Source organism: Rhinopithecus bieti, unplaced genomic scaffold (genome assembly GCF_001698545.2).
Source record: "Rhinopithecus bieti isolate Rb0 unplaced genomic scaffold, ASM169854v2 scaffold_2453, whole genome shotgun sequence".
Lineage (NCBI taxonomy): Eukaryota > Metazoa > Chordata > Mammalia > Primates > Cercopithecidae > Rhinopithecus > Rhinopithecus bieti.
Window position 1 is genome coordinate 895,403 of NW_016804447.1, and position 11,524 is coordinate 906,926.

General features: G+C 38.1%; 1 protein-coding gene across 1 annotated transcript in view; it reads right to left on the reverse strand.

Moving 5' to 3' along the window:
- Nucleotides 1-11,524, reverse strand: part of ATP2B1 (ATPase plasma membrane Ca2+ transporting 1) — a 70,012-nt gene that overhangs the window by 50,132 nt on the left and 8,356 nt on the right. Inside the window, 1 exon segment of the mRNA XM_017868367.1 lies at nt 6,786-7,214. Coding sequence (XP_017723856.1) covers nt 6,786-6,993 — 208 coding nt within the window. The 5' untranslated portion in view covers nt 6,994-7,214.

An 11,524-nucleotide genomic window follows, 5' to 3' on the forward strand; every position in this document is an offset into this window, starting at 1 on the left:
CCCTGTGGTAGAGAAGGAAAACAAGTGGGCTGTGGTACAGTTACTTTCTAGAGAGATTAGCATGACTAAAAGAGTTGAGTGCTAATAGATAAGGCAATGAGAAAAAGGCCTCAAAGGCACTTCGGAGATCTTTGGGACAGACCCTCCTATCACAGGCCCAGCAGTCTAGGTGGAAAGAATGCTTTCAAGGGCTAGGCCAGGATGCAGCTGTCCTGCTCAGCTTCAGGACACTGCTGCCTGCATCCTGGCTGCTCTGGCTCCAGCCTTCGCTCAAAGGGTCCCAGGAACAGCTTGGGCCACAGCTCTGGAGGGCGCAAGCCATAAGCCTTGGCAATTCCTATGTGGTATTAAGTTTGCAGATACTCAGAATGCAAGTGTGGCGGAGGCTTGGCAGTTCTCCCCTAGATTTCTTCAGAAAGCCTTGGTGCCACAAGAGGGGCTCTGGCCCTAGGCACAGAGAAATTCCCACACAGTGAAACTCTACTAGGGCAGTGCCAAGCGGAATTGTAGGGTTGGAGCCCCCAGAATGAGCCCCACCAGGGCACTGCCAAGTGGAGCTGTGGGAAGGGGGCCATTGTTTTCTAGATCCTAGAATGGTAGAGCCACTGGCAGTTTGCATCCTAACCCTAGAAAAGCCTCAATCACTCAACTACAACCTAAGAGAGAGCCACAGGGGCTGCACCTACCTTATACAGCCACAGAGGCGGAGCTGCCCAAGGCCTTGGGACTGCACCCTTTGTATCAGTGTGCCCTAGATGCAGAATATGCAGTCAAAGAAGATTGTTTTGGAACTTTATTGACTGTCCTGCTGGGTTTCAGACTTGTGGACTCTACTGCTCCTTTCTTTTGGCTGATTTTTCCCTTTTGAAATGGGAAGGTATACCCAATGCCTGTACCATGACTGCATCTTGGAGTAAATAGCTTGTTTCTGATCTCACAGGCTCATAATGGAAGGAACTCATCTCCAGATGAGATTCTGGACTTTAAACTTTTAAATTAATACTGCAATTAGTTAAAACTCTGGGACACTATTGAGAAAGCATGATTGTATTTTGAAATGTGAGAAAGACATGAGATTTGAGGGGGGTGGGAGGCCAGGGGTGGAATAATATGGTTTGGATGTCTGTTCCCTCCAAATATCATGTTGAAATGTGATTCCAAATGTTGGAGGTGGGGTCTAGCGGTAGGTGATTAGATCATGGGGGCAGATTTCTCATGGACAGTTTAGCACCATTCCCTTGGTGATAAGTGAGTTCTTGCTCAGTTAGGTCACATGAGATCTGGTTGTTTAAAAGCGTCTGGGACCTCCCCTTTTTCTCTTGATCCCTCTCTCACCGTATGATGTGCCTGCTTCCACTTTACCTTCTGCCATGAGTAAAAGCTCCCTGAGGCCTCACCAGAAGCCAAGCAAATGCTGATGCCATGCTTCCTGTACAGCTTTGAAGAACCATGAAGCCAATTAAACCTCTTTTCTTTATAAATTACCCTGACTCAGGTATTTCTTTATAGCAGTGCACAAATGGACTAACACAGTCTGCATCATGGTGGACCTATAGCAGCAGCCAACCTGACTTTTCTAAGTGAAGGACACAGAAAAACGTGCAGACCAAGAAAGTACATAAAAATTTACGTTTATGTTTATTCTTCTTGGGAAACAATCTAATATTTTCATGATTTTCTCAATTTCAAAAGAGGAGGCGATCCCTTCCCTAACTGCAAATTTAAGAGACACTGTTCTCAAGTCAAACTTACACATTCTTTCCCAAATGCCTACTATGTCACTGTGCACTAGGAATACAAAGGGAAATGACTCAGGATGCCTTTCCCTACCACTTGCCCTCAAAGAGCTCGTAGTTTGGTGGGGGAGACTGACAAGCAACCAGTTCAACACTCTGGGTTGTGTGTGTTTTGGGCTTTCAAAACTAAAGCTCAGGAGAAAATCCTGGACCTAATTTCAGCAACTACCACTTAAAAGCTTAGTGTCTCATTTGCTTTCTTGCCCTTTACAAGTCCATGAAGCCATGCCTCTTACAGAATACCACTTGGCACCTGCCTTTAATTTTTATGAATTCATTTAAAAACATGAATTCCTTTTTTAATGTAGAACTCTGAATAACAAACATGATCCTAGGACTGGAGGCCTGTATACCAGAAACCCTATGATCGAAAAGTCTACCATCCAATATAAAATATAACATAGATAACACAGGACCACGAAGAGATGAAAGATATACCAAAAGCTAGTGTAAAAATATAAGGATCAAGGAATGTGATTTAGAATATGAATAAGAAAGTCAATGCAGGAAAACAACAAAGATACAGAAGAAAAAAAAAACTGTGAAGGTAATTTTATGCAGTTAGGATGTTAGAAGCAGGTTATTTTGGTATAAAAGTGCATTCTTGGATTTTGAGGACTGTAAGACAGATGCTTTCTCTAAGAGAGCCAAAAATATGACATTACAAGCCTCCATTCCAGTTCACTTGCAATTTATATTTCCAATTTCTTTAGGAGTTAGGATGGTTAATCAGAACCACTGGGAAGTTTTTAATATGAAAATTACATCTGGTCAAAACACTTCCTATTGACCAGTATCATATGCATATGATATGCATATGATATTCTTCAAAACATATTGTTAGAAAACAAGTGATAAATGGAATGGGCAAGACAAAAAGGAATCACATAAATACAATTTACTGAATAGGGCATTCTTTTTGTTCTTGAGACAGGGTCTCACTCTTTTGTGGGATCACACATGGCTCACTGCAGCCTTGACTCAGACGATCCTCCCACACTCAAGCGATCCTTCCACCTCAGCCTCCTGAGTAGCTGGAACCACAGGCGTGTGCCACCACTCCTGGCTCATTTTTTTTTTACCTGATTTTTTAAATGTTGCCCAGGCTGGTCTCAAATTCCTGGGTTCAAATGATCCTCCCACCTCAGCCTCCAAAATGCTAAGATTACAGGTGTGAGCCACCATATTTGGCCATGGTATGTTTTTTAAATAAAGAACAAATTGATAAGCAGAACTTTAAACCAAATTTTTTTTCACCATGTAATTCCAAATTTTTTTTTCCCTATCAAAAATTACTATTGAGAAGACTGAGCTACCTCTTTCTTCATATTGCAACTCTTTTACAAGCTAAGTGAACTGAACTTTTGTAACATGCAACACACAATGAGGTGGTTAAAGCATGGTCTCTGAAGCCAGAATAAGACTGGAGCCAGAGTGAGACTCTGGGTAAACTGTTTAACTTTTTTGTGCTGAGGGTTCTTTGGCTGTAGAATAGATAAACTTGTTAAAATATTAACTTATTTTAATATTTTCAAGTGCTAATAGCCAATCTGGCACAAAAAGTGTTATCCATCATAAGGATAACCTATCATTTTTGTGGTTATTGCCTAAGAAATGTCTTGGGTTGTTCCTCCATAATTTACAGAAATCCAATAGTGACACCCCCAATATTTCTGTTTTCCCTTCTCCACTCATTTTTTTTTTAAAAACATGTATCGCCAACACACTACACATTTCATTTAGTTGTCTTGTGAACTGTCTCCCCATGTGAACATGTGAAAATTAGGCAGAGATATTTGTTTTATTCATGGATATATACCCAGGGCCTAGAAAAATGCCTACTGCATGGCAGATACTAAAAAATACTACAAAATTTCAGCAATTCTAAGATGCACATATTCTTACATAAAGTCTCTAAAATTGTGATGATTTAATTATACACCAACAACTGCCTTCCAGTAACTGCCAGGCCCCACCACCTCTTTTAGGGGAAGTATATAAAACACAGGACAATCAATATCCTAAGTCTGAAGAAAGTATATGTCATCAATAAATGAATGAACTAAAGGGACAGGTAAGACAACTTCAGTTTTACCTAATTGAAATTCATGTACTTTGAAGAATCATTGTAATTCTCACTTTCCCTGACTATAAACAGGTTATTTTAACAAAAGAGTACTTGCTGTCTAGTTCATTTCCTTGGACATACAAACTCCTAATTGCTTATTCCTTCAAATTTTGTCAAATTACTGTCTATTAAAGTCCATGGGAACTGTTTCATTTATTACCATTTGCATGCTTGATCAGTGACAAAATGTTTCTGAGTGAATTATTTCTACTAAGTTAAACTAAAACTATGAAGATTCTTTGGAAATAACATTCTAGTGAAGGCTGCTGCTGTTTTTTTGAGACAGGGTCTCCCTCTGTTACCCAGGCTGGAGTGCAGTGGTGCAATCACAGCTCACTGCAGCCTCAAACTCCTGGGCTCAAGTGATCCTCCTGCCTCAGCCTCCTGAATAGCAGAGATGCATGTGCCACCACAGTGGTTAATCTTTTTATTTGCAGAGATGGGGTTTTGCCATATTGCCTAGGCCAGTCCTGAACTTCCAGGTTCAAGCAATCCTCCTGCCTTGGCCTTTCAAAGTGTTGGGATTACAGGTGTGAGCCACCGCACTGCTGTTTTCATTTGTATTTTCAACTGTAAATATAAGTATAATGCTTAAAATGGCTTGCTTCACATTATTTTTAAAAGATCATTTCAAAAAAACAAATTGTGTATATATAAACAGTGAGGACAATAGTTTATACAAATTTTAGCAAATATTAAATTCACAATACTAGGAAGAACATGAGCAAACACTTTCTACGAATTAAAGAGGGGATAATAATGCATGAATTTATCTAATAGCCCAAAGCAGCAACAATTCACATAGAATTCTGAGTGGTAAGTGGGTATTTCTAGAGATTATCCATAGCTTCCAACATACTGTCAAAAGGGTACATAACTATCCCCTTCTCAAATTTTAAAAGCCACTGTACTATATGCAAAATTTTCAGTTAACTTAACTTCACTAATTAAACCAATTTAAAAGGCACCGCTCCAAATAATAGCATGAAAGAAACTGTAGTGCAAACTAATGAGAAATTATGTCTATAAATGAGAAGGCATTCTTATTTTCAAGTGGTGGGGTATTCAGTTATCGGAAGACAAGAACTTTGATTAATAGAGAAATGCAAGTTAGGGTTAGGGGAAGTACAGGTTAGGGGGAAGTACAGTTGAGTGAAGATTTGAAACTAAAGCTCAATATTGCTTTTATAAACAAACTATGTTGTTCTATTGAGGACTCCTTACTGTTAGTGTCCCCTATCAACTTGATGATAAAACCATGAGATTTTAATGGTTAAGCTGAATTAACAAATCTACCAGCTGAGAACAACATACTAATGTACAAATCTCTAAGATGTTATAATATCTCAAAGTCGGTTTGCATAATGAACAAGCTTCAAATTTTGTCAAAATACTGTCTATTAAAGTCCATGGGAACTGTTTCTGATACTCTTAGTTATACCTTAGGTATGCAATCAATTTTGTCAAATTACTGTCTATTCAAGTCCATGGGAACTGTTCCTGATACTCTTAGTTATACCTTAGATATGCAACACCATCTTAATGTATTAATAGTTGGGATTGATCTTGTAGTAATCAAACCCAACTACATTGAAATGGTATAACATATCTAAGGTATAACTAAGAAGCTGATGCTTCTAGTGGTTCCAATTTGAAAAGATCTAGAAAACCCTGAAGAGTTAACAGGTCTTGCAGGAAAAGAACGTATTCCAAATAGTCTAAAGAAGCCCTGTTGGGACACGTGTGAATACTGACTCTGGCTTCCTCAAGATCATGTTACTTCAGAGAAATCAAAGTAACTACCTATCATTAAAATAATTAACAATTCACAATGAATTACATAGGTTACAAAGGTTTTAAATAATTTTAAAATATAATTTAAAGTTACTTAATTTTGTAAAAGCCTTTTGCTATTACATTAAATATCATCTAAGCAATAGCATGGCATAAAATGTTTCAGGAAATGAAGAAAAATACTTTTGCTTAATTTCTCTAGAATTGGCTTTGGACTATATACTAATATACATTAAATTTTTACATTAATAATTTCTCATCTTTAATAAAATAAATTGTAATCCCCATTCATCCTCGTAAGTGTCCCTTCCCAACTCTGCCTTTACAATTTGGAAATGCTTTCCTGAAATGTCCTAACAACCTGTAATTTTATGTTCAATCTGATTCAATTTTATAAAGGCACAATCTTTTTCTGAATCATTTCAAAGCCATCATGCAGACACAGGCTAATTCTCAAAAAGAAAATCTGCCACAAATACAAATTTATGAAACCAAAGGCTTCTGTGAAAACAGGGATATTCAACATAATTCAAAGACTGAAAACTAGTTTTATTAAAAGAAATGTCTGTTAGGTGAAAAACTAACTTCCGTCTAATCTAGTTCATTTGCTTTAGGAACTCCTGAGCTAATTATTAAAGGTTAGGTTAAGCCTCATAAGCTAAAACCAACTCAATCAGCTACTGACAGTGACAACTATTTTAAGCCACCCAGCAAAATGAAGGATAGTGATCTGAGAGTTTATTTCCACCAAATCCCTGGGAGGCATCCAAGCCTGGTTCCATCCTTTATAGTTCAAAGGGAAGACAATCTTTTTGTCATAAACAGGCAGCAGTAGTATGTATAATGGAACAAAATATTTCATCCCGCCAATCTAAAACATATAAATTAATTTGCAACATTTATGTTAAAAACACTTTACCTGTACTAATCTGATAACCCATTTTTAATGTCACTATAATTATGTCATAATCATTAAATCACCAAGATAATATAAGCATGCTTATTTTTAGGTCAAATATATAGAACTCTTTGCACAAAGAACCAAAAACAAGCATAATAAAACTCACCTTCATTGGGAGATGTTTTCAATTTGGTGCAAATTCCATAGACATCTCCATAGCTTTCCTGTATTTTTCGTAATGCATCTGTGGACCTGAGCTCCATGAGAGCCCGCAGCTCTGCGAGCGTAATTCCAAAGTCTCCATCATGATTAGCTTCCTTCAAAGAGTTTTTCACACCACTGTAAGCAACTGAGTTGTTTGCCATGTCGCCCATTACAAGTATAATATATCAGAAGGAAAATGTTTCCCAAAAGAATTTAATTTTCACTTGATGTATTTCCAAGATGAAAATCTTTTAAATATGAAAATCTTTCTTAAACCAAACACTCATTGTATGACTTTGTAAAGCAGCATCAGCAGCAACATTTCCCAGAGAAGTATCTTGACCTTTGGCCCATGACTAGTTTCTCCGTATCAATCATGAGATGTACACATCTGTAAAAAAGAAAATATTTAAAAGTTAATAGAGTATTATGCACATAAGCATATTTTCTAAATGTTATCCGGTAGCTAAAGTACATTATTTAATAATATAAATATTTTTGAACTTCAGTCTTGTGCTTTTAAAGTGTTTTGCATAACAGATCAAAGTACAACTTTTAAAAAAATTGTGTATCAAAAGACATTAGATTATAACAACATTAAATGAAAGTGCACTTCACATGACTGAATTTTATGATCCACTCAGCATTAGTGTTATTGTTCCAAGCACTATGCTAGTTGTTTTAAATTCATTCTCTCACTTAATCATTACAATTTAATCCCATGAAGTATGACTCCTTCTTCTTCTACTGAGAAGAGCAGACTTCAAGAAAGTGAGTTTTCTGCCCAGCTAACAAATGGCTGAAATGTCTGAGGTGGACTGTCTCCAAACCCAAGTTCCTTTTAACATTATACTTGGATTTCTCTCTGCAAATCTTTCATATGGAATAGCGTCTGAAAGGACAAAAAGCATAACAGATCCTTTAATATTATTATCTCCTGTAATTCTCATTGGCCACTCTGTGACTCTACCATCTTCTGGCTGTCAAAAACTATACTCTATATGACTTGTCACATGTCACCACCTCAGGTCTTCCTTTGACCCCCCATCTAAAGAAATTCTCTACTCTTTTGTTTTCCTTGCCCAGTCTTATTACCTAAATTTATCTTGTTCATTTGTTTATATGTTATTTTTTTCCCTCCATCTACAGTACTAGTTCTGAGGGTACAGTTTGTCCATTTTTACATCTTGAGAACCTAAAACTGTACCAGACACATGGTAGACACTCAGTAAAAGTCTAAGGAATGAATACATGCATTACATTTATTTCTTCATCATACTTTCAACTCCTCCTATTATTCTAATCTGACTAAAGATAAGCTTTCTTCTCCATACAACCACCTCAAAGTTAACATGCCCAACGATGGACTCATCTCATTCACTCATTTAACAGCTCTGCCACCACCATTTTATTTACCAGCTTAGCTAGGAATCTTAAATCATCTTTGATTCCATCCTTTCCGGCTTCAGTCTGTTACTAAGTTAATTCTACCTTTGAAAAGTCTCTTCTGTATATAACCCCCTTTCTTCCTGATCTTCAAGTTCTTCTATGCAAATTAGAATCACTAATCCCTTGGTTCTTCCTCATTCTAATATCTCACACATACAATGCCCTGAGTATTCTGCTGCTACATTTAGTTTTTGAAATAGGCATCATGCCACTAAATCTAAACCTACAAGATGAAAATGCAGCCCCACTGCTCATGACTCTCTTGCTCCATTTTACAGACTCAACTTCTTTCCACCTGAAGCAATCTACCTGCATCAAAAATATTTTTTAAATGTTTGATGATTAGAACTAGAAAAGATTAGAATGGTCAATGCAATAAATCTTCAGCTATGAAACTGTTATGAAGATGTCTGTAATCATGGTATATGGTCCTCATACTTCCGCATACATCAGAATCATCCGGAGAATTGGTTAGATTGCTGGGCCCCACACCTCAAGCATTTTTAGATTCAGGTAGATTAAGGTGGGGCTCAATAATCTGCATTTCTAACAATTTTTGGGGTGAAGTTGATGCTATCAGTCTAGGGAGCACACTTGTGAGAACAACTGAACTGGAGAATGGGCTAAAAACTTGGAATTCATATCAGTGAATTGAGGATGGCTAGGTGAGAAAAGTTTGCTTGCCTTAGGTTAAATTTGCAAAGATGTGATAGTTATAGATTCTGCAAGACATTTTCTTGCATTGCCTGCTTCCTCCCACTTCATAGATCCTTATGGTTGTCTAATTATTACCAATTTTACTCATCTCCTAGGCAAAGTGAGTTCCCTCCTACGCACACATCAATTATTATAATAATCCAACTTGAAAAACTGGAGAGGATGGTTATTTGATAATCTCCTTAGGTTTCTATATCCAGAGTCTGCTGGCCTGAACATCACACTAACCTTAAAACAGATTATTTAACAAATAAAATAATTAAGATAAGTCTGTGTGTTGAGGGCATGTTTGTTCATCTGTCCTCTGGTTTCCACAAAGAGGAATTTTCCTCAGCAACTCCTGTCCTGCTACCCCATCAATCATCATGGATGTGAAATGACCTGCCTGGTAAGAGATTTTCCTAGAGAAACTAGACATATGTAGCTTCTTCACCTCTGCCTTCTGTGGGGAGCCAGATATCTGTAGGACTCATGTATTCTAGTTTGAATTCTTAGGGGCAGACCCCAAGGTTTAAAAGCCCACTGGAGTGGAGGTAAATAATAACTTAGCTCTGGGTTCAATACTAGAGTCTTGTTGTTGTCACACAAAAACCAAGTCATCCATTCCCGCTTTCATAAGTAATAAAACTGATTTTTTTTATTCCTATGTGCCAATTTGTCTTTTCACAGAATTCAAGCAGGAGAAAAGAATGTTATTCATTGAATGCCTTTGGATTCCTCAACAACAGGGATACGTAACATAGCTAAGACTGGAACTTATATCCACTATACAGCCTCCACTTTACATCTTCACATTTAATAGGTCAAAATGGAAGTTTTCGTAGGTCACAAAATCGTGAAATACCAAATGTACCCATTTATACAATAAATCAGAACTGAAGGACCACTGTCGTATTTGCTATTTGCCACCTCAGCATCCCTTTCCCTATCTTTCAGCTACAGCCTCACTTTTCATTTAGGAATCTGTGCTTCCCCAATGCTCAACAGAGTCTGAGCAGAGTTCCATGCCCATTCCCAGATATCCCCAGCAGTCATGCTGATCATCAGTTCTGGAATGTGCATGTGACCTAACAAGAGCCAATGGGTGGTAACAACACTTCTGCTGTGACTCTGGGGCAGATACTTGTTTATTCTAATTGAACTTAAATCTGAGAGACACATGAAGAGCTACTGTGGGCATCTGATACCACAAGGGGAAAGTCTCTGAAAATGGATCCAATAGACAGCAACGTGGAGCAGAGAGAGTGAGTGAGTGAGTGAGCATGTGCTTGTCAATCCTGGACATCAGTTGAGCCCCTGGGTCAATCAGTGACTAAAGTTTGTCCTATCACTGATCTTTTCCGTAATTTGTCAATAAATGCCCTTCCAGGGTTGAGTTTTCTATTACTTTGCAAGACACAGAGCTTTGATAAGCACATGATTATTAATCATGCTCAATTCCCTCACTGTTTAAAGAAAAGGAAGTCCAGACAAAAGCACCAAATGCAAATGAGCCACTTTCCCAAAGTGGACCTATTTGAATTACCAATATCCTGCAAATTATACAGCAGGTTGTTGTCTATTTCTAGATCATCTATAGCTCCTTTTACTATTTTCTTCTTTACCTACTCTTCCATTCTTCTACTTGGCTGATTGACAAAAATACTAAGGACAATAAAAAAGTTTTGCTTTTCACTTGTTAGCTACAACATGACAATCAAGTGAGACAAACACTCTTTGGGACTGATATATAACAGAAAGCAGAACATCTATTTTGCTTCTCTTTGTTCTCTAAAAGAATTTTATCTTCTATTTGAAAAGTGTAAGAAAAAACGTTAAGTGGAAGCTGAGGCGCAAGAGGAGGAAGATTTTAAAGAAAGCATATATAGGCCTCCTGGCTTACAAAATTTAGCCCAGAATAAAGGTTGTCTCTGAACAAACTACTGTCGGTATTCTTTGAGGTATTACAAAACACACACACACACACACACACACACACACACACACACACACACGTAGCTGAAGACTGGAGTCGGGCAAAAATGGTTACAATATTCAAAAAGAACAACAAGGTGGATTTTTACTGACATATAATCTTTACTGTGAATGGGTAGGGCCTTAGAAAAAGACAAAAGGATGATTATATCCTAGGAGTTAGTAGAGCTCATAAAGAGACAGGTTGGTTAATAATATAATTTCAATCAATTCCTTCCTTCATAAGGTCACTTTACAGATCAAGGAAAAGTTGCGTGAAAGTTATCCAGACTCAGCCGGGCGCGGTGGCTCACGCCTGTACTCCCAGCACTTTGGGAGGCCGAGGCGGGCGGATTATGATGTCAGGATATCGAGACCATCCTGGCTAACATGGTGAAACCCCGTCTCTACTAAAAGACACAAAAAATTAGCCAGGCTTGGTGGCGGGCACTTGTAGTCCCAGCTACTTGGGGTAGGCTGAGGCAGGAGAATGGCGTGAACCCAGGAGGCGGAGCTTGCAGTGAGCTGAGATCGCGCCACTGCACTCCAGCCTGGGCCACAGAGCAAGACTCCGTCTCAAAA